Consider the following 23,915-nt stretch of genomic DNA (forward strand, 5'->3'; position numbering starts at 1 on the left):
TCCTTCACCTGAAACACAATACGCGTGTTAAAAGAAGCAAGAGCAACTGAATGTCTCGGAACATGTCCTTTTCAAAAACCTACATTTAACTGTTGTCAGAAATATGAATCTTTACCAATCATTGCACTGTCAGTCGGTGAACAAGTTTAAGAAAGCTTTATTGCTTGCGGCCGCAAGGTGACAAAACATCACACGCCATTGTTCTACAAAGTCTGTCCTCTAGCATGTTGTGCTAGCAACCTATTTAAACAGAACCGCTCTTGACAGTCATTGGCTAAAACAAAGGCATGCAAATGTTCCATGGCTCTTCTTTCATTGGCTCCCTTGCATAGACCTGGCGCACGTGGGTGTGTGCGTGCGCTCTCTGACCCCTCTAAGTTTGACCATATGATTAACTCTTTTATGGCCTCTCCAGTAAGATAGTGGTCAATCCCAGGTCCCCTTGTTTATGTAAGCCTAGTGTTACCCAGAGTTCAGATTTGGGCTTAGGCCTCTCTTTGCACACAAAGCTAAACACAGTATCATTTTATGCAGAATAAAAGTGTTACATCTTCAATTTTTCCAACACTGTGCTCTAATAACTTACCTCTGTTTCTTGAGGTATGGGGTTGAATCCACATTGGTTGCAGACAGTGCTCTTGCATTGCGTACAGGTGTTGTAGTTGGGAGGGTCCTTGGAGCCCACATTGAGTCCCACCTTGCAGAGAGGACAGGTGGACTGGCCTGCTTTGGGAGCTGGTTGGGAGGCTGCTGCTGACTTTGGAGGTTCTGATGGGGTCTTGTCCACTTTGGCCTGTTCTGATGGAGGAGCCTTGGTCTGCTGGGGTTGCTCTGGTTTCTTCTCCTCTGCTTTCTGAGCAGCAAGTGGTTTGGTCTCCTTAGCAGGTGGCATCTTAGGAGAGGCCTGAGCTGAAGCAGTCACCTTGGGGGAAGCTGGAGGTGTGGGGCGAGGCTCATCCTGAACAGATGAGGTGATCAAAGTGGAGGCAGAACTGAAGATGGAGGAGCCAAAGCCAAACATCTTCCCAGAAACTGACTCTGCAGGCTTTGTGGCAGCAGGCTGAGATTTAGCACCACCAAAACCAAAGAAGCCCCCTGACTCCTGTTTGGGGGGCTGGGCCTGTGTTGGAGCAGCTTTTGCAGGTGATGGTCCAGTTTTTGGGACTTGAGTTGAGACTTGAGTTGGGAGTTGTTGTGGTTTCACAGGTTCTGCTTTTGTGACCCCTGTCGGAGGCTGCTGAGGCTGGCCTTGCTGCTGCTGAGGATGCATGGGAGGTGTAATAGCATTTTGCTTGGCAGTACTTGGAGTGGAGTTTACCACTTGCTTCTGGTCCAGCTGTGAGGCCATGGAGGGGGAGATCTGTGATGCGGGTATGTCCTTCTGGAGAACAGCTGATACTGCTTTGTCCTTCTGAGGGGCAGCTGGAGTCAGAGAGACTTTGTGGGCTGAGGGCTGAGGTTTCGTCATGGTAGCTCCTGGAGGTTCCATTCCACCGACTGCCCTCTGCATCTGACAGGTTAGACAGAGCCACTCCTTCTCCTGAAAGCAAATTATATTGTTAGTTTTAATTCATAATGGGGAAATTCCCAGATGATTTCAGATTAGCAATGCTTTACACACCTATTATTTACTCCTTTACTCTCCCTAAACATATTTCTAGCAAATAGTGAATTATAGGCAATCGCTTTGCTTTACAGGTACAGGTTATTACATTATAATCTATGAGTCACAAGGACAAATTGCATATGACACTCTACATGAGAGAACATTAACAATCAGTTATTTTATCAGTTGTATTTTAATTAGGATTGTAAAACTATCGTACAAACTCAAAATGTTATGTATCTAAGGCTTGTATTTCACCAACATTAACATTCAACATTTTATCGAAACATTTACAATACTGAATACTACTTCAAAAAGGAATTGCTGACAAAAAAATACTTCAATTTAAAAAGGGACCGCAGGTACTGTGTACTTACTTGTGTTCCATGAGGCATTGGGTTGAATCCACATTCGGTGCAGACAGTGTTTTTGCATTGTGTACAGGTGTTGTAGTTGGGTGGGTCCTTGGAGCCCACATTGAGTCCCACCTTGCAGAGAGGACAGGTGGACTGGCCTGTTTTAGGAGCTGGTTGGGAGGCTGTTGCTGACTTTGGTGGCTCTGATGGGGTCTTGTCCATTTTGGCCTGTTCTGATGGAGGAGCCTTGGTCTGCTGGGGTTGCTCTGGTTTCTTCTCCTCTGTTTTCTGAGCAGCAGGTGGTTTGGTCTCCTTAGCAAGTGGCATCTTAGGAGAGGCCTGAGCTGAAGCAGGCACCTTGGGGGAAGCTGGAGGTGTGGGGCGAGGCTCATCCTGAACAGCTGAGGTGATCAATGTAGAGGCAGAACTAAAGATGGAGGAGCCAAAGCCAAACATCTTTCCAGAAACTGACTCTGCAGGCTTTGCAGCAGCAGGCTGAGATTTAGCACCACCAAAGCCAAAGAGGCCCCCTGACTCCTGCTTGGGAGGCTGGGCTTGTGGTGGCACAACTTTGGCGGTAGAGGTTGCATCTTTAGAAGGCTGTTGCTGGGGCTTTCTTGTTTCCTGTGTAGGAAGAACAGGGTTGAGGACTTGTTTTGTAGGTTGTTGAGGCTGAACTTGTATAGGTTTAGCTGCAGGCTGCAGCTGGTCGGGCTTTTGTACGTCTAGTTGCTTCAGAAGTTGAGCAACATCAGGCTGTTTGGTCGAAACTCTGTCTAGTTTGGTCATTGATTTCCCAACAGCTTTAGGTTTCTCATCAGCATTGGTGATCTCAGCAGAAGATAACTCTCTCTGAATGATATTTGCCCCAGTTGTCTCTTTTGATTTGGGTGAACCAGGAGTTTGGGCATCTTTATTCTGTGACGCAAAGCATGGTTGAGTCTCTTTACCCTGTGTCATGCTTAAGATTGTGCCTTCCTTCTGTGGGGGAGGAACAGGAGCCTCCTCCTTGGCAAGACCTGGGGTAGGAACTGGAACATCCTCCTTGGTGAAGAGTGTGGTAGGAACGGGTACATCCTCCTTGGCAAGACCTGGGGTAGGAACTGGAACATCCTCCTTGGTGAGGAGTGGGGTAGGAACTGGAACCTCCTCCTTGATGAGGGCTGAGGCAAGAACTGGAGCCTCCTCTTTGATGAGGGTTGGGAAAGGGACTGGAACCTCCTCCTTGATGAGGGTTGGGGCAGGAACTGGAACCTCCTTATCGATGAGGGCTGAGGCAGTAACTGTAACCTCCTCCTTGGGGAGACATGGGGCAGGAACTGGAACCTCCTCTTTGATGAGGGGTGGGGTAGGAACTGGAGCCTCTTCCTTGGTGAGGAGTGGGTCAGGAACTGGAACTTCCTCCTTGATGAGGGTTTGGACAGGAACTGGAACCTCCTCTTTGATGAGGGTTGAGGCAGGAACTGGAACCTCTTCCTTGGGGAGACCTGGCGCAGGAACTGCAACCTCCACTTTGGGGAGACCTGACGCAGGAACTGGAACCTCCTCCTTGATGAGGGTTGGGACAGGAACTGGAACCTTCTCCTTGATGAGGGTTGAGGCAGGAACTGGAACCTCCTCCTTGATGAGGGTTGAGGAAGGAACTGGAACCTCTTCCTTGGGGAGACCTGGCGCAGGAACTGGAACCTTCTCCTTGATGAGGGTTGGCGCAGGAACTGGAACCTCCTCCTTGATGAGGGTTGAGGCAGGAACTGGAGCCTCCTCCTTGATGAGGGTTGAGGCAGGAACTGGAACCTCCTCCTTGATGAGGGTTGAGGCAGGAACTGGAACCTCCTCCTTGATGAGGGTTGAGGCAGGAACTGGAGCCTCCTCCTTGATGAGGGTTGGGGCAGGAACTAGAGCCTCTTCCTTCATTCGGAGCGGGGAAGGAATTTGGGCTTCCTTGACAATTACCGAAGCTGGGGCTGGGGCATCTTGGGTAAACAGTGAGGCAGGAATTGAGGACTCATTAGTTTGGTTTTCTATCTTTTTAGATATAGCTTGTGTTTCCTCTGTTGAGGCAGGAGTTGGTAATGGAATATCCTTCATTGGAAGAGTAGTTGTGTCCTCTTTCAATGTATCATCCTTTATGGTTCTGGCAGCAGTTGCAGGGACTTTATTAGCAACAGGCTGGGGTTTCATCATGGGGGTTCCTTGGGGCTCTACTTCTCCAACAGCTCGCAGCATCTGGCAGTTAAGACACAGCCACTCCTTCACCTAAAGAAACACACATCAACATTAATCCTTTCAATATCTTAATAGTTAATCTTACAGTCCAGACAATATCTAATGTATTTATTATTTGCATTTTTGCTATATAAACCTTAAGGTATTGACATTTTATTTAACTAACCTCTGTTTCTTGAGGTATGGGATTGAATCCACATTGGTTGCAGACAGTTTTCTTGCATTGCGTGCAGGTGTTATAGTTGGGAGGGTCCTTGGAGCCCACATTGAGTCCCACCTTGCAGAGAGGACAGGTGGACTGGCCTGCTTTGGGAGCTGGTTGGGATGCTGCTGCTGACTTTGGAGGCTCTGATGGGGTCTTGTCCACTTTGGCCTGTTCTGATGGAGGAGCCTTGATCTGCTGGGGTTGCTCTGGTTTCATCACCTCTGCTTTCTGAGCAGCAGGTGTTTTAGTGTCCTTTGCAGGTGGCATCATAGGAGAGGCCTGAGCTGAAGCAGTCACCTTGGGGGAAGCTGGAGGTGTGGGACGAGGCTCATCTTGAACAGCTGAGGTGATCAAAGTGGAGGCGGAACTGAAGATGGAGGAGCCAAAGCCAAACATCTTCCCAGAAACTGACTCTGAAGGCTGTGATGCAGCTGGCTGGGATTTAGCACCACCGAAGCCAAAGAAGCCCCCTGACTCCTGCTGGGCAGCATTACTCTGTTTACGCCCTGGTTGGCTGGTCTGGTCTGCTGGTTTCAGAGGCCCAGATGTTCTTCTGTTGTCCTGTGGTGATTTCTGAACAGGAGCTAGACTGCCTTGTTTCTGAGACTCTAAACCTTTAGCAGCCTCAGTGTTGGGTGGATGGACTGCTGGAGAAGATGTCTTTCTCTGGGGGGACCCCGGTGTTGAAGTTTCCTTCTTTTGGGACGTAGCTGCTGTAGCAACTTTGTTAGGTGAGGGCTGTGATTTAATACTTGAGGCTCCCGAGGCCTCCATTCCTCCAACAGCTCGCTCCATCTGGCAAGTAAGACACAGCCACTCTTTCACCTAAAACAAAATGGTTTGTTAGGTTAGGAAGAGCTTATTGCTTCATACAAATTCTCACCAGATACTTGTGTCATGGATATTCATGGATGTGAATACTAAGTACTTATATCTTGCAATTTGTGCAGTCAAATTTAAATGTATTACCATAATAAGTGTCAATGAAAAAGGTCAATAACATTTTAATTCAGCCTGTAATTAAACGCTCAACACAATTACTCCATAGAGTATAACATATAGTATCTACATGCATTGGTGAAGCTTTTAATCTAAACATCAATGAGAAACACAGTATAAAAAGTGCATGAGTGATTAGAGTATGTATGAATGGCAGTTCCAATTAAAATTATTTAAAAAAAAAAACGATTAAAAAGAATGAATGATATCTTAAACTTTGACATATTTCCTGACCTCCTAAACATAAACAAAATAAAACTTGTAATGGAAAAGTACTTGATGGTTTAATTAACAGCTTTATGAAGGCAATTATTATTTCACAGCTTGCTAAAAGCCAGCAGGGACACCATAGTTCTTACCTCTGATACTTGGGGCATTGGAGTAAATCCACATTGGTTGCAAACAGAGTTCTTGCATTGCGTGCAGGTGTTGTAGTTGGGAGGGTCCTTGGAGCCCACATTGAGTCCCACCTTGCAGAGAGGACATGTGGACTGGCCTGCTTTGGGAGCTGGTTGGGAGGCTGCTGCTGACTTTGGAGGCTCTGATGGGGTCTTGTCCACTTTGGCCTGTTCTGATGGAAGAGCCTTGGTCAGCTGGGGTTGCTCTGGTTTCTTCTCCTCTGCTTTCTGAAAAGCAGGTGGTTTGGTCTCCTTAGCAGGTGGCATCTTAGGAGAGGCCTGAGCTGAAGCAGGCACCTTGGGGGAAGCTGGAGGCGTGGGGCGAGGCTCATCCTGAACAGCTGAGGTGATCAATGTGGAGGCAGAACTAAAGATGGAGGAGCCAAAGCCAAACATCTTCCCAGAAACTGACTCTGCAGGCTGTGTTGCAGCAGGCTGAGATTTAGCACCACCAAAGCCAAAGAAGCCCCCTGACTCCTGCTGGGCAGCATTACTCTGCTTACGCCCTGGTTGGCTGGTCTGGTCTGGTGGTTTCTGAGGCCCAGATGTTCTTCTGTTGTCCTGTGGTGATTTCTGAACAGGAACTGGACTGCCTTGTTTCTGAGACTCTAAACCTTTAGTAGCCTCAGCCTTGGGTGGCTGGACTGCTGGAGAAGATGGCTTTCTTTGGGGAGACCCTGGAGTTGAAGTCTCCTTCTTTTGTGGTGTGGCAGAAGTGGAAGTGTTGTTGGGTGAGGCCTGTGGTTTCATCTTGGGAGGTCCTGGGGGCTCCATTCCTCCAACGGCTCGCTGCATCTGGCAGGTAAGACACAGCCACTCCTTTGTCTAAAACAAAAACGGTTTATTAGAAAGATCTTATTGCTTAAACAAATTATCAACTAATATTAGTGTTAGGTACATTGAGTGGTAAACTCAAGGTGCTTTTATCTTGCAATTAAAGAAGGAAATGTTAATTATCACCTAATTATGGGTAATGACATGGGTAAATAATATTTTAATTCAACCTGTAATCAATTATTATCCTGCTTATTCCATAGAGTACAAACTCTAAGTATCTGTAAAGCTTTTGATTCAAGCGTCATTGAGAAACTGAATGATCAGTGCATGAAAGATTGGCATATTTTAAGACTGGCAGTTCTAAGAAAGATAATATTAATTCATTACTATATTTTATAAGAAATTAATTCTAACCTCCTGTGTCTTAAAAAAAAGTAGATTTAATGGAAAATAATTTGATTCTTTGTTAAAAAGCTTCATACATGACATTCTTTTACCAAAGTAGTGATTTCAAAAAAGCATGAAGGACTCAATGTTGTCTTACCTCTGATACTTGGGGCATTGGAGTAAATCCACATTGGTTGCAAACAGAGTTTTTGCATTGTGTGCAGGTGTTGTAGTTGGGAGGGTCCTTGGAGCCCACATTGAGTCCCACCTTGCAGAGAGGACAGGTGGACTGGCCTGCTTTGGGAGCTGGTTGGGAGGCTGCTGCTGACTTTGGAGGTTCTGATGGGGTCTTGTCAACTTTGGCCTGTTCTGATGGAGGATCGTTGGTCTGCTGGGGTTGTTCTGGTTTCTTCTCCTCTGCTTTCTGATTAGCAGGTGGTTTGGTCTCCTTAGCAAGTGGCATCTTAGGAGAGGCCTGAGCTGAAGCAGTCACCTTGGGGGAAGCTGGAGGTGTGGGGCGAGGCTCATCCTGAACAGATGAGGTGATCAAGGTGGAGGCAGAACTGAAGATGGAGGAGCCAAAGCCAAACATCTTCCCAGAAACTGACTCTGCAGGCTGTGTTGCAGCAGGCTGAGATTTAGCACCACCTAAGCCAAAGAAGCCCCCTGACTCCTGCTGGAAAGCATTACTCTGCTTACGCCCTTGTTGGCTGGTCTGGTCTGGTGGTTTCTGAGGCCCAGATGTTCTTCTGTTGTCCTGTGGTAATTTCTGAACAGGAGTTGGACTGCCTTGTTTCTGAGACTCTAAACCTTTACCAACCTCAGCTTTGGGTGGCTGGACTGCTGGAGAAGATGGCTTTCTCTGGGGGGACCCTGGAGTTGAAACTACCTTCTCTTGTACAGCATTTGAAGTGGTGTCTTTCTTTTCAGGGTCAGCAGCTGTGGAAACTTTGTTTGACATTGGCTGGGGCTTCATCATGGGGGTTCCTGGTGGCTCAATTGCTCCAACAGCTCGCTGTGTCTGGCAGGTAAGACAAAGCCACTCCTTTATCTGAAACAGTAAAACAGATTATGGGGCTGTTATGAAACGTTTGCATAATCAGATAGTTATTTTTTTTTTTTTACAAAATGTACAATCCTAAAAACAACTCATTTTACCGTATGTCTTACCTTTGTTTCCTGAGGTATGGGATTAAATCCACATTGGTTGCAGACAGTGTTCTTGCATTGAGTGCAGGTGTTGTAGTTAGGAGGGTCCTTGGAGCCCACATTGAGTCCCACCTTGCAGAGAGGACAGGTGGACTGGCCTGCTTTGGGAGCTGGTTGGGAGGCTGCTGCTGACTTTGGAGGCTCTGATGGGGTCTTGTCCATTTTGGCCTGTTCTGATGGAGGAGCCTTGGTCTGCTGGGGTTGCTCTGGTTTCATCTCCTCTGCTTTCTGAGCAGCAGGTGTTTTAGTGTCCTTTGCAGGTGGCATCTTAGGAGAGGCCTGAGCTGAAGCAGTCACCTTGGGGGAAGCTGGAGGTGTGGGGCGAGGCTCATCCTGAACAGCTGAGGTGATCAAAGTGGAGGCGGAACTGAAGATGGAGGAGCCAAAGCCAAACATCTTCCCGGAAACTGACTCTGCAGGCTGTGATGCAGCAGGCTGGGATTTAGCACCACCTAAGCCAAAGAAGCCCCCTGACTCCTGCTGGGCAGCATTACTCTGCTTACGCCCTGGTAGGCTGGTCTGGTCTGGTGGTTTCTGAGGCCCAGATGTTCTTCTGTTATCCTGTGGTGATTTCTGAACAGGAGTTGGACTGCCTTGTTTCTGAGACTCTAAACCTTTACCAGCCTCAGCCTTGGGTGGCTGGACTGCTGGAGAAGTTGGCTTTCTCTGGGGGGACCCTGGAGTTGCAGGAGACTTTTGGGGTGCAAGTGAAGTTGGTACTTTGTTAGGTGACGGCTGGGGATTCACCATGGCGGGTCCGGGGGAATCCAAACTTCCAACACTTCGTTGTACTTGACAGGTAAGACACAACCACTCCTGCATCTGAAATGATACAATAAAATAATATTTGATAACTCTGGAATTGGTATACGTAGATAACTAGATGACCCTATTTGAATCTATGAATCAGATAACACTATCTCAAGTTGGTGTTAAAGATATGTAGAATTTACTGCTCTATCTCAACGAAATGCTTTCAAACTGTTTATTTTTTTATACAAGACGACTGCAGCTTTGTTCTTAACTATTTGCCACACACCTTCCATTGACCATTGATACTTGGGATGGGTTATACTTAGTAAAGTAAAAGTTACTGAAAAAAACTGACTCAAAGATTGAATAATGTTGAAAGGATTTCATTAACATTGCAATAACATATTTGAGAATCATTAATGGAACATATCAAATATACTGACTGTTACTTGCCTTCTGCAAGCACAACCTTTGTTCTCTCACATATGGATTATTATTATTATTATTTATTATTGGGTGTGCCTGCCCTAGGCGAGCACAGCCATTGTTCTCTCACATATATGTATTTATTCTTTGTTATTGTAATTATTTTCCCACCCCTAAGGATCCCTAAAAATTTGGACTACATAGACAAAGTAGGTGTCAAAATGTTCGTATTGGTCCCAGTTGAGTTGCTTGTGTTTTTATTTACGTTCCGTTGCATGGTTTAGGGTTGAATTAAGTTTTTGTGGCAAAAAGTGCCTTGCGTCGCACAAGGGAACTCAGTGCTTGCCTATCATCACAACGTCAGCACATGTTGGCAACGACGCATAGATACAACGTTCTGGTAGGACAGACAGCAATATCAGCAAGCCTTCAGCATTAGTACCATAGCTAAAAGTCTAGGAAAGTTTAGCCTACTTTTCGCTAGGTACCTACAAACATGTCTTAATCTGCTAGACAAGTGGGTTTCCTCTTTGTTCTTTTAGTAAGCAGTCTCACAAGCCCTACTTACCCGGTGTCATGGAACAGACCAGCTAAATAGTTATTTAGCACTAGCGATGCTAACTGCATATACCTACAACTGGCAGCTGTGCTCAGTTTTGCTCCTAGACTCAGACCTAGCCCCGGTAAATTGTAGAGCTAGCTAACTACTTCACTTCTACTGTGTGGGAATCGCAGGAGTTAATCAGTCGAAGGGTATACACAAATACAAGGTGTTAATATTCACAGCCTGGAAACATGCCCATCTGCAACCGACGCAAGCACACCCCACAATTTCCCTAGAAATGTTATCCTCGCTAGTTGTAATAGCTATAATAATATGTATAGACAAAATCCTGTCAGATGTCACTTTTTCAGAGATTCTACAACATCAACAAACTACAAACAGTTATAAACTATATTACATTTTTATGATTGAAACTGAGGCTTCTTGTAAGTAGTGAATACAATTTTCTCACTGGTCTTACCGCTTTTTCATTAGGCATGGGGTTAAATCCACACAGGTTGCAGACAGTGTTCTTGCATTGCGTACAGGTGTTGTAGTTGGGAGGGTCCTTGGAGCCCACATTGAGTCCCACCTTGCAGAGAGGACAGGTGGACTGGCCTGTTTTAAGAGCTGGTTGGGAGGCTGCTGCTGACTTTGGAGGCTCTGATGGGGTCTTGTCCATTTTGGCCTGTTCTGATGGAGGAGCCTTGGTCGGCTGGGGTTGCTCTGGTTTCCTCTGTTCTGCTTTCTGAGCAGCAAGTGGTTTGGTCTCCTTAGCAAGTGGCATCTTAGGAGAGGCCTGAGCTGCAGCGGACACCTTGGGGGAAGCTGGAGGTGTGGGGCGAGGCTCATCTTGAACAGCTGAGGTGATCAAAGTGGAGGCAGAACTGAAGATGGAGGAGCCAAAGCCAAACATCTTCCCGGAAACTGACTCTGCAGGCTGTGATGCAGCAGGCTGGGATTTAGCACCACCGAAGCCAAAGAAGCCCCCTGACTCCTGCTGGGCAGCATTACTCTGCTTACGCCCTGGTTGGCTGGTCTGGTCTGGTGGTTTCTGAGGCCCAGATGTTCTTCTGTTGTCCTGTGGTGATTTCTGAATAGGAGTTGGACTGGCCTGTTTCTGAGACTCTAAACCCTTAACAGCCTCAGTCTTGGGTGGCTGGACTGCTGGAGAAGATGGCTTTCTCTGGGGCGACCCTGGAGTTGAAGGAGCCTTTTGGGGTGCAGCGTTTGTTGATGTTTTGTTAGGTGACGGCTGGAGCTTCACCATGGGGGGTCCTGGGGGTTCCATTCCTCCAACAGCTCGCTGTGTCTGGCAGGTTAGACACAGCCACTCCTTTGCCTAAAAAATGTAAAGCAGTGTTGTGTTATGGTGAAATGTAATATAACTGGCGCAGTGGAGCATACAGTTCTACATGAATTGTGAGATTGTATCTGAGCGTTTATAATGTTCTTATCTTCTCTTTTGTTTATGTAAAAACTGTATGTTCCTAGGATCTTAAAAAAGTATTGCATTTTTGTCTTAAAGTCATTGTAATTCAGAAAGCCTGTAAGTGTGATAGCATATTGTCTTCACCATCATTTTTTAATGCTCTCTTACCTGTGTTTCATGAGGCATTGGGTTGAATCCACACAGGTTGCAGACAGTGTTCTTGCATTGAGTGCAGGTGTTGTAGTTGGGAGGGTCCTTGGAGCCCACATTGAGTCCCACCTTGCAGAGAGGACAGGTGGACTGGCCTGCTTTGGGAGCTGGTTGGGAGGCTGCTGCTGACTTTGGAAGCTCTGATGGGGTCTTGTCCACTTTGGCCTGTTCTGATGGAGGAGCCTTGGTCTGCTGGGGTTGCTCTGGTTTCTTCTCCTCTGCTTTCTGAGCAGAAAGTGGTTTGGTCTCCTTAGCAAGTGGCATCTTAGGAGAGGCCTGAGCTGAAGCAGGCACCTTGGGGGAAGCTGGAGGTGTGGGGCGAGGCTCATCCTGAACAGCTGAGGTGATCAAGGTGGAGGCAGAACTGAAGATGGAGGAGCCAAACCCAAACATCTTCCCAGAAACTGACTCTGCAGGCTGTGATGCAGCAGGCTGAGATTTAGCACCACCTAAGCCAAATAAGCCTCCTGACTCCTGCTGGGCAGCATTACTCTGCTTACGCCCTGGTTGGCTGGTCTGGTCTGGTGGTTTCTGAGGCCCAGATGTTCTTCTGTTGTCCTGTGTGGATTTCTGAACAGGAGTTGGGCTGGCCTGTTTCTGAGACTCTAAACCCTTAACAGCCTCAGTCTTGGGTGGCTGAACTGCTGGAGAAGATGGCTTTCTCTGGGGGGACCCTGGAGTTGAAGGAGCCTTTTGGGGTGCAGCGTTTGTTGATGTTTTGTTAGGTGACGGCTGGGGCTTCACTATGGGGGGTCCTGGGGGCTCCATTCCTCCAACAGCTCTCTGTGTCTGGCAGGTTAGACACAGCCACTCCTTTGCCTGAAAACACAAGACAGTGTACTATTATGGAAAAAACATAATTAATGTGAAACACCCGAGCACATTGTTCTGATTTAATGTTTTGATTATCTTAACATCATTACATTTTTACATCCTCTCCGTTCTTTGAAAATGTAAACAGATACATATCGCAAGTTCCATTTAAAATTGTATTTTAAATCTAGGATTTTTCTTTTGAAGTCAGCCTAATTCAGAAAACCTATAAGTGTAATAGTGCATTGTCTTCTATCTCATTGTTTAATGCTCTCTTACCTGTGTTTCATGAGGCATTGGGTTGAATCCACACAGGTTGCAGACAGTGTTCTTGCATTGCGTACAGGTGTTGTAGTTGGGAGGGTCCTTGGAGCCCACATTGAGTCCCACCTTGCAGAGAGGACAGGTGGACTGGCCTGCTTTGGGAGCTGGTTGGGAGGCTGCAGCTGACTTTGGAGGCTCTGATGGGGTCTTGTCCATTTTGGCCTGTTCTGATGGAGGAGCCTTGGTCTGCTGGGGTTGCTCTGGTTTCTTCTCCTCTGCTTTCTGAGCAGCAGGTGGTTTAGTCTCCTTAGCAGGTGGCATCTTAGGAGAGGCCTGAGCTGAAGCAGTCACCTTGGGGGAAGATGGAGGTGTGGGGCGAGGCTCATCCTGAACAGCTGAGGTGATCAAAGTGGAGGCAGAACTGAAGATGGAGGAGCCAAAGCCAAACATCTTCCCAGAAACTGACTCTGCAGGCTGTGATGCAGCAGGCTGAGATTTAGCACCACCAAAGCCAAAGAAGCCCCCTGACTCCTGCTGGGCAGCATTACTCTGCTTACGCCCTGGTTGGCTGGTCTGGTCTGGTGGTTTCAGAGGCCCAGATGTTCTTCTGTTGTCCTGTGGTGATTTCTGAACAGGACCTGGACTGCCTTGTTTCTGAGACTCTAAACCTTTTGCAGCATCAGTCTTGGGTGGCTGGACTGCTGGAGAAGATGGCTTTCTCTGGGGAGACCCTGGAGTTGAAGGAGACTTTTGGGGTGCAGCGTTTGTTGATGTTTTGTTAGGTGACGGCTGGGGCTTCACCATGAGGGGTCCTGGGGGTTCCATTCCTCCAACAGCTCGCTGTGTCTGGCAGGTTAGACACAGCCACTCCTTCGCCTAAAAAATAAAAAGCAGTGTTGTGTTATGGTGAAATGTAATATAACTGGCGCATTTGAGCATACAGTGCTACATTAAATGTGAGATTGTAGCTGAACTTTAATAATGTTCTTATCTTATCTTTTATTTATGTAAATACTGAGTGTTTCAATGATCTTTAAAAAGTATTGCATTTTTGTCTTAAAGTCATTCTATTTCAGAAAGCCTGTAAGTGTGATAGCATTTTGTCTTCACCCCCATTGTTTAATGCTCTCTTACCTGTGTTTCATGAGGCATTGGGTTAAATCCACATTGGTTGCAGACAATGTTCTTGCATTGTGTGCAGGTGTTGTAGTTGGGAGGGTCCTTGGAGCCCACATTGAGTCCCACCTTGCAGAGAGGACAGGTGGACTGGCCTGCTTTGGGAGCTGGTTGGGAGGCTGCTGCTGACTTTGGAGGCTCTGATGGGGTCTTGTCCACTTTGGCCTGTTCTGATGGAGGAGCCTTGGTCTGCTGGGGTTGCTCTGGTTTCTTCTCCTCTGCTTTCTGAGCAGCAAGTGGTTTGGTCTCCTTAGCAGGTGGCATCTTAGGAGAGGCCTGAGCTGAAGCAGTCACCTTGGGGGAAGCTGGAGGTGTGGGGCGAGGCTCATCTTGAACAGCTGAGGTGATCAAAGTGGAGGCAGAACTGAAGATGGAGGAGCCAAAGCCAAACATCTTCCCAGACACTGACTCTGCAGGCTGTGATGCAGCAGGCTGAGATTTAGCACCACCAAAGCCAAAGAAGCCCCCTGACTCCTGCTGGGCAGCATTACTCTGCTTACGCCCTGTTTGGCTGGTCTGGTCTGGTGGTTTCTGAGGCCCAGATGTTCTTCTGTTGTCCTGTGGTGATTTCTGAACAGGAGCTGGACTGCTTTTCTGAGACTGTAAACCTTTAGCCGCCTCAGTCTTGGGTGGCTGGACTGCTGGAGAAGATGTCTTTCTCTGGGGGGACCCTGGAGTTGATGTCTCCTTCTTTTGTGGTGTGGCAGAAGTGGAGGTTTTGTTGGGTGAAGGCTGTGGCTTCATCTTGGGAGGTCCTGGGGGCTCCATTCCTCCAACAGTTCTCTGCATCTGGCAGGTAAGACACAGCCACTCCTTCACCTGAAAACAAAACAAGATATCTTAGATGCAAATCACATGATCATCTGTTCAAATTCAACACTCCTTAATAGTCTAATATTCATATAGACACAAATTTGTAATATTGCATATTGAGAAGATCAATACATTATCGATACAATGTCAGATACAGAAATTATGTATTTCTTAATGAACGGCATTCCCATCTTCAGGTTTTGCCTTCAAGGGAAGGGACAATAAATCAAATTTAGCCCTACAAGATTGGGTTTTAAATTGTTAGTTCTGTATATTAGTGCTTTTTGCTCATACAATAAACATCATTGCTTAAGGCTTTTTAACTTTAGATTGAGTCTCTGGTAATGCTGGTTCATTACAGCAGGCAATCGCTGAAGTGTTCTAATTACGTTTCTGCAATTAACAGACAGTCACAACCTCACATAGGAGACTGAACGACACTGCCATTGCAATGGAGTTAAGCTTTCCTCACGGCTTGTCCAGAGCACTTAAACGTGTGACAATATAATGTTTTATAACAACCAAGTCACCCTCAAGTCCCCAAACATGCTTTTAAGGCATCTCAGTTTTCTAACATGTTACCGATTCTATTTAACCAACCAAAAACGAATGCTGCTTATCGGATAGACAGTAAACTTTAGACCCTAACATCACATATTACTTTTCATGAAAAATTACCTCTACATTGAAATGCACATTTTTATGATTAATTTTCAATCGGTGATATCACTGTACTCATGTGTCTATAAGATGGCTTCCTAAGTATACAGCGATTTGTTGTTGCAAAATGTATGCTCTTTTCACAGGCAAAATGTAGCAAGGATTTTCCGATCCAATACAGGAAAATAGTAATCTGATCAATTGTGATGTTCCACACTCATCACCTCTGCTAAGGTGCATAGCATGAGATATCTTGCTCCCATCTCTGTGGATTACTAGTTTCGGCCATCAGCCGAGCACAGAGGCATCACATGAGATCATATAGCCTGACACTATCCTTGCCAATCTATCCTACAAACAGTGTGCATTGAGTTACAGAGTCAAGTGTCAAGTCCTTTTGTGCTGTAGATAACCTAGAATATGGAGAATCTATTTGGAGTGTCACCCAACATGGTGTTGCCTACCAGATGATCCCCTAAGAGGGAATCTGCCAATAGATATATTAACTGTTTTTACCAGCTGCTGTTGTTCACTAATATGGCTGCACAGTCATGCCCGTCAGCTTTGAGCATTACACAGAGTGCATCTCTCCAGCCAAGCCAGCACGTGACACAGCTGTGGGGCCAAGATGCAATCAAAACTAGGAATTACAGCACATGTGGCTGCCATGTAAATCAGATACTACCTCTAGATTGGGAGTTTGGATCAGGACTTTTTATAATTCCTCAGATCATTAAATTATCATACTGTACCATTACTTAACCACAATATTCTAGAGTATACACCATATGTTGAAGTTCAAAGCCTTTTCAGTGTCCATCACTGGATTACCCATTGGCGACAAGCCATGGTCAGTTCTAAGAATCCATGGAACAACCATGTAAATAGTTACCCTATAGAGTTATACTTTGCTCCCATCGCAAATAAAAAAAAACAACCTGTAGTTATTATTACATTGAGTGCTGTGCCCATGACGTTCATGCCTTTGATACAATCAATGATTAAAATGCTGGTTACTTGATTTAATTTAATTGGAGTTTATGTGTAGGGTAAGGGTTAGGGTAAAACTTTTCCACAGTTAGATTAGAGATATTACTGTGCATCCACATGAATTAACAGCAAATGTGTTAATTCATGAACATAAAAAAAAATCATTGATCTTTACTGAAAATAAAGTATACACTTTATACAGTCTTTTTTTAGCTAGCTAGCCGGAATGTCATCCATCATTTTTGTACTATAAACTGATTGACAACTAGTACCTACACTGTGGATTTGGTGGCAGTATTTTTGCATGAAGTGCCCATGATGCAACGTGTCACTTTTTAGGCCTATTTTCTTTTTTTTGCGAAGGTGAACAACTCATTCAAACAACGTCACAGGCACTGCATGGCCTTGGGTCCTGAGCAATACCGCACTGATTTTCAACTTCATACCGGTTCTCAAGAAGATTGAGCCACAAAAACAGAAACACAAATAGACAGACAGAGATTCCTGGCATTGTAGTTGCATTGCAATCACACTGCTATAATACTTACCTCAGAATTTGGCATGGGGTTGAATCCACATTGGTTGCAAACAGTGTTCTTGCATTGAGTGCAGGTGTTGTAGTTGGGAGGGTCCTTGGAGCCCACATTGAGTCCCACCTTGCAGAGAGGACAGGTGGACTGGCCTGCTTTGGGAGCTGGTTGGGAGGCTGCTGCTGACTTTGGAGGCTCTGAGGCTCTGGTCTTGTCCATTTTGCCCTGTTCTGATGGAGGAGCCTTAGTCTGCTGGGGTTGCTCTGGTTTCTTCTCCTCTGTTTTCTGAGCAGCAGGTGGTTTGGTCTCCTTAGCAGGTGGCATCTTAGGAGAGGCCTGAGCTGAAGCAGTCACCTTGGGGGAAGCTGGAGGTGTGGGACGAGGCTCATCCTGAACAGCTGAGGTGATCAAAGTGGAGGCAGAACTGAAGATGGAGGAGCCAAAGCCAAACATCTTCCCAGATGCAGGCTGTGATGCAGTAGGCTGAGATTTAGCACCACCAAAACCAAAGAAGCCCCCTGACTCCTGTTTGGGGAGCTGGGCCTGTGTTGGAGCAGCCTTGGCAGGAGAGGTTCCACCTTTGGGGGGCTGTTGCTGAGGTTTTCCAAGTTCTCGTTGTGTGGATGGGGAGGCATTTCCTGATTTCTGGCCTGGCTGGCTGGTCTGGTCCGGTGGTCCTGATGTTCTCCGGTTCTCCTGTAGTGTTTTCTGTGTGGGAGCAGGGCTAACTGGTTTCTGAGAAGGTGCCTGTGTAGCTCCTGGCGTCCCTTTCTTCTGAGGTGCAGCATTTGTTGATGTTTTGTTAGGTGACGGCTGGGGCTTCACCATGGGGGGTCCTGGGGGGTCCATTCCTCCAACAGCTCGCTGCATCTGGCAGGTTAGACATAGCCACTCCTTTGCCTGAAGAATAAATATTTGTCTTACAATGCTATAAAATACAAACTGTCAATGTCTGTAAGCAAGCTTAATAAGTAAGAGTAAATCGGAGTAAAACTACATGTAAATGTTATTTGGCGGAGAGCAGGATTACAATATGTGTACAAATATTTACAAGAATTATTTTTTCCCATTCACTTTTCTATTTAAAGGGGTCATTGACTACAAAACCGAGTTTACCTTGTCATAGTTGAATAACGATAGTTCGGTGGGTAAAATGGACATACCCTGAACCTCAAAGTTAATTGACACCTCTATCCTATGCAAATCTCTGTGCACTGCTGTGTGTACTTCCACGGGAATTACAAATAAGAAAGTTTGGAAGTTTTTCAAGGATATTGAAAATGGACCACGGTCGTAAATGCAGTGTTCCAGGCTGTACAGGAAAAACTGACACTTTTCATAGTCTTCCCAAGGAACCAAATAGTCGATGGGCATGTTTGTCTATGAGATCCCTGTAAAGTTTGACACTCAATTATTAATTTTCTCAAACCATTTCACCAAAGACAGTTTTGAAAAACGTTCCAACTTGACAATTTAAAGCAGGATTTGCTGAAAATTGGTGCTGTTCCGACCATATCCTCATCACAACTGCAAGTTGTAAGTATGATTTTGTCGCTAACAGTTATTAGCAATGCTAACGTCTCCTGTATCTAGCATAGGTAGAATGTGTGATGATTTAGTTTAATGGCAATGGGGCTAACGTTATTTCATTTTCCTGACTGTGTTTCATTCTAATTAATAAGCTGTGTTCTCATGAAAATCTACAATTCACCATGCATGTTTGGCTATGTTGCATCTTTGCTCCGCAGCTTCGCGCGTTGTAAACCAACCAATCAGCTCGCAGCTCATCTATATATTCATGAGCATACCATAAAAGAGAGAAAACCTCTCGTTTCATTCTAGGGGTATTTCACAGGGTTGCATTAGGGCGCATAGAACAGCACCCGGGCCATTTTCAACACAACCAATGTTACATACCCTATTCGGAGACCTTAAGGTACATTGTGAAATACCCTATAAAATCAGTCAATGACCCCTTTAAGATAACTGACAAACAATTGTTTAATTTAGTTACAGAATGAGTACATCATGCTTAATTAACTGTCACTAAATAATATTACTGTATTAAAGCAGACTGGTAAGAAGGACATAATCGTTACACTGACTAATCAGACTCATTCTATGAAAAAATAAGGTTCACATGACACACATTTCCACTTTTTGTTTGCACTGCAGATCTACTTACGCCAGAGTCTGGAGGACTGAAGCCACACAAACTGCAAACCTCTGTCTTACACTGTGTGCAGGTATTATGGTTCGGTGGCTCCTTGGTGTTGATATTGAGTTCTGTGGTGTTACACACTAGACAGAGGGTTCTTGGCCCAGTAGAACCTGATTTTTGAGGTCCGGTTCTAGTGACACCCTGTGATGGAGTTCTTGTCTGGGCCTGGCCAGCTGGGTGAGTAACAGGCCCTTTTGGACTTTGTGGCAGAGGCCCTGATTTGCCAGAAGCCTGTTGCTGTGGTGTAGTCCTTGGAGAACTTGGTTGTTGTGGTCCAGCCTGGGCACCAACCTTAGGGGACCCTTGTTCTTGGGGTCCTGTCTTAGGGACCGCTTGCTGTTGTCCCTTAACAGTTTGTGATTGTGGCCCACCTTTTGGGGGAGGTTGTTGAGCTCCAACTTTGGGTGAGCCCTGTTGAGTCACTCCAGTTTTGGGAGGAGTGTGCTGCACTTCAACGGGTTTGGCAGACTGTGTCCCAACCTTAGAAGGAGCTGGCAGTCCACTGGCTTTGTTACCTGGCAAACCAGCCTGTCCATTACCCTGCAACTGGTGCCCTCCCTGCTTCGGAGGTCCCTGGCCCTGTTTCTGAGGTTCATGAGGCTGTTTAGGGGTTTTCCCAGGGCCAGATACCTGCTGCTGCGCCCCTGGAGGCTTGCCAGCCTGCTGTGGGGGCGCTTTCTGTTTTTGATCCCCGTCATCCCCAAACAGGCCAAACTTGTTGACAGTGGAGGACACAGCACTGAGGGGGTTAGCCCCGCTCAAGAAGTTCGAGAACATGGCGGGGTCTTCCTCGTCCTCCTCGTCCTCCTCGTCCTCCTCGTCCTCCTCGTCCTCCTGGCTGGAGTCTACGGTGCCGTCTGAGTCAGAGCAGGAGCTGTCTCCACTCTTTCCTCGCTGTCTTGTAGGGCCCTGGGGGGGAGCTGGGGCTGAGGCTGGGGAGAGGGCATCTACTGCCCCACTGCTGCTGCTGCTGCTGCTGCTCCCTGGGCTCTCCTCTGGCTCTGCATCTACATCAGCCTTCCTACTCAGGCAGGACGACGACAGGGTGCGATGGAGGAAGGGACAACGAGAGAGGGATGAGGAGAGGAGAGAGGGAACGTGAAAGAGAGGGAGAGAGAAATATTTATTAAGCTGCGAGTAAAAGAGCAATGAGCATTGTTACGCAGCTAATATCATCTGATTAGATATGCTGCCCTGGGCACGAAATGGAAAATAAATAAACACACCACACAGTATATTGGAAAGTAATGAGAACAGAAAAAGCTGAATGTCACTAGCTAATAACTGTGAGGCGGATATGTCGCAAGAAAAAAGCTATGACGGTTAAAAACCGACAAGTGACCGTGGACATATATGTTGAAACAATTATCTGTTGTTTCCATGCGCCCTTGACACATTTAAATATAATTTACGTGCAACTCTGTCACCAAATGTGTTCAAACCACATCTATATCTGCGGACACCGATACTGAGTCCGCGCTATCATAGAAGCCCAGATATTATAATCCTCTCGGATTTGTCCTCCGCCCGTATCCCTCCCTCCATCCGAGCATCCGACCCTTCCTGGTCAAAATGTCAAACAGATGTGCTAAATAAAGCTGTTAAAATACACTTGCAAATTCTACCTTTTCGGTTGCTGCCATAGTAGAAATTTCTCCCCATTTCATGCAACCCTTGTCCGGTATTCCCTGTCAGTCTCTGCGGTTTGATTGCCACGGGATGGAGGGCACGGATCTGCGCGAGCCAACAGCATCCACTCCTCCTCCCTCACCACTGCGCAAGCGCCGCCACTTGACAGATGATCACGATGCATCACGCAGGAAAATTGAAATTAAAGAGACAGGGCGATTTATTCCCGTCCAGTCACGTGTTATTTTATCAATACACACTCAAATATATCAGTGTGCCGCAATTGTCTATGTTATCAAAAGTGAGATTTAACATCAGTACGCTGTGTAATATGTAACACCAGGTAATGCTCCTGCTTTTATAATGCTTTTGCAGACTGGTGATAAAATCTTGTAATATTCCCTGTTTCACTTGTCATTTATGCAGTATGATTTATTCACTGGTTTCACAAGGAGCAAGGTCTCCAGAAACAATGTTAGACAATGCCTATAAATGGCCTTGACCTTCTCATCACCTTAACCTTGATGGTAAACAACAATGCTCTTTCATTATTCACATACTATTTTGACTTCCTCATCTGCATTATTCCATCTTATCTCTCTCTATCTTCCTGAACAGACATGCCTGTGCTCACTTTGTGTCATCGCAGGTCAATCCTCAAACTGCTGTGATCATTCATCTATCTTGCTTGAGAAAGAACTATCATTGGCCAATGTCTGACTAGCTCTCAGATAAATCTTAGCTGCGGAGAGAGAGATAGAGATAGAGAGATAGAGAGATAGAGAGAGACAGAGAGAGAAAGAGAGAGAGAGAGAGAGAGAGAAGAAGAGTGAAAGAGAGAGAGAGAATTGTATAGCACCAGTAAGATTATAACAACTCGTTGACATGGTCGTGTGATGGAACTGTTTGAGGAGAGAAAGCTCGGGAAGAGATCAGCATCTGACTCGTCTCTCCATGTGACAGACCACTATCATCAGGCCTGACTAATCCATCCTGACAGCCCAGGCAGCTGGAGCAGGCACACTCTCCCAGGTGTCTCTGTGGTCTATAGCATGGCTCCCTCAAGCCTCCTCATCTCAGGATCCAGCCTATGGATGTATACACGGGAGAGGCACTGACCCAGTAATAACACAGCAAGAGTACCCCAAAAGGCCCTTTTTAGGACTCTTCCCCTGGGCAAGGGAGCTCTGTACAGTAGGTGGGAGAAAGACGCCAGTACATGGTAGTCTAGTTTATGACAGGAGCAGGAGGAAAAGAGCCCTCACAGGGCCACAGCGCTACAAATAGTCCAGCTTCAGCATGTCTGGAAAGTCCAGACTGCTTCCTCCTCCAAGGATCCAGCCAGGGTTGGCTCTGCTCCCAGTTCAGTTTTGCCATCGTTGAGCAGATGTGATCTGAGGAGACAATCTGGGTAGGTGTCTCCTCTGTGTCTTCTGGATAAGAAAGACTCTTTTCTCTCTAACCCTCTCTCTCTCTCTTTCTCTCTCTCTCTCTCTCTTTTTCTCTGGTGGCGTTACCGCAGAAAAGGGACTGTGTTTGGCTATCAACCTAGCTTTGTTTTTACGTAACGTCGAAAGGGCCACTTAGAAAACTCCCCGTCGTTTTAAGCGTGGTTCAAACATTTTCCCTTGCATCCTACAGCATTAGCTGAACAGCGCCTTTGCGTTCTTTGAAAGGCATCCAAATGCCATCAAAACGTTATCTCTGCTGCAGCGGCCTCGTGTAATGTTGACGGAACATCAACGAGCGACATAAATGTCCGAATCACATGACATAGGACCACACTGATGAGCAGGGAAGGGTTACAAGTGTGTCCCCGGCGGTGGTGATAGCAGCAGGATGTGGAAGCACAGTCAACAAATCTCCAGACGTAGCAGAGGGGGAGCTGTGGGCAGGGAGTCCCAGCCACCAATGAAGTGTGAAGAGCAAACAGAGGTGCCGAGGGCCTGACCAGCCCTCAGCCATGATAGACCACTCATCTGGAGGGAGGGAGATCATAATTCACCACCACAGACTAAATCAGCAGGGAACAGGATTTATCAGGATTTCACAGGCACACACACACACACACACACGCTCGCTCCTCGTTTGAAGTGATGGGGTGTGTGTGGGAGGGGAGCGTTTGGTGAGTGGGCGCGCGGATATGTTGCGTCATGTGTGATGTGAGACGAGCAGAATGCTGGGGTCTCTCTGTCCTGGGAAGAAGCGGATATGGCTCGCCTGCGCACACACATGCAGACACGCGCGCACGCCAGGACAACTGCCATCTGGGGAACAAGACAAAGGCTTTGTGCGAGACACACAAAGAAGAAACACTTTCCTTGGGATTATAACCTAAATACCAAATGCCTTTGCGCTCGTTGGGTCTAAATGTCATATTCCACTTCAACAACTATCCAAAGGCCACCTTACAGTCCTCACATGTCAACATTTTGTGTGTGAACTAGCACTAGTTCTAGCTACTGAACCAAGCAGACATGAGTTGTGCTGATACCTTAAACCTGCAACACTAGCTGTCACTCGTATGACTACCTTAGGATGGCTTTGAACACTAGCTCCTCCAACATGTTTTAGTATGGGCATTACTCAGCAGTGAAAGACAGCCAGAAGGATCCACGACAAACCTTGAGTTCAATTCCAGTGCTCCTTTGACTCTCTCCTGACTCCCCCTCATTACCTCCTCCCTGCTGCCATTTTACAGGTGCCACACAGTGTGTAGAGACATGAGGCCATGTCCCCTGTGACAAGCCGCCACAACGCTGCTTCCAGACAATCCCCTCACGAGCCGTGGCCCGCTGCTCGTTCAGGCACACACGAGACATTAGTAGACTGCATTTGTATTCTTCCAGCACTGTTCACTCCATCCACCCCCTCCTTTTCCTGACTCCTTCTCTCTCCATCTCTCTCCGTAAACCCCGACAAACAAGTGTGTCCTCAGATGTAGGCTTTGGAGCACACTCTCTACATTTTAATGAAACCAGTATGCCGAGGATAAAGCTGTCTTTTACCAGCGGCATTACTCAGTCACCTGCAACTTCAAGCTACCAAAACACGACTCTGAGCAACAGTACACCTGAATCCTCACTCTGAAACAGAGACACTCGACAACACGGGGTAAAGTTCCAGAGACAGGCGTGGGACATAGATGAGGCACCCACCTCTGGTGCTTGCTCTTCAGGAAGGCAAAGCAGTTTGTGCCCGGCATGTCGGTCCCTGTGTTGGAGCGGAGGGGAGCTGTGGCCTTCATTGAGGTGTGCTGTGTCCTTTCTGGGTCTTTAGGTCTCTGTGTCT

At 46.6% G+C, this 23,915-nt stretch overlaps 1 protein-coding gene across 1 annotated transcript; it reads right to left on the bottom strand.

Annotated features, from left to right (window-relative positions):
- Positions 1-2,924: 2,924 nt before the first annotated feature.
- LOC124476375 (nascent polypeptide-associated complex subunit alpha, muscle-specific form-like) lies at positions 2,925-15,142 on the bottom strand. Its single transcript, XM_047033495.1, has 11 exons — positions 15,125-15,142; positions 13,740-14,600; positions 12,621-13,481; positions 11,487-12,347; positions 10,433-11,228; positions 8,125-8,840; positions 7,112-8,005; positions 5,752-6,615; positions 4,355-5,218; positions 3,037-4,218; positions 2,925-2,981 (listed from the first exon to the last, which is right to left on the bottom strand). Exons 1-11 carry the CDS (start codon positions 15,140-15,142, stop codon positions 2,925-2,927), a joined length of 7,974 nt encoding a protein of 2,657 aa, XP_046889451.1.
- Between the last annotated feature and the right edge of the window lie 8,773 nt (positions 15,143-23,915).

This window comes from Hypomesus transpacificus, chromosome 14 (genome assembly GCF_021917145.1).
Source record: "Hypomesus transpacificus isolate Combined female chromosome 14, fHypTra1, whole genome shotgun sequence".
In the NCBI taxonomy this organism is placed as follows: Eukaryota; Metazoa; Chordata; class Actinopteri; order Osmeriformes; family Osmeridae; genus Hypomesus; species Hypomesus transpacificus.

Bases quoted from the DNA above. Each gene is read 5' to 3' on its own strand.
- LOC124476375 (XM_047033495.1), bottom strand. The intron at 12,348-12,620 runs GTAAGAGAGCAT...TTGTGTTTTCAG, and splicing joins CAATGCCTCATGAAACACAG to GCAAAGGAGTGGCTGTGTCT. The intron at 2,982-3,036 runs GTACCCGTTCCT...TTCCTACCCCAG, and splicing joins CAGGTCTTGCCAAGGAGGAT to GTCTTGCCAAGGAGGAGGCT.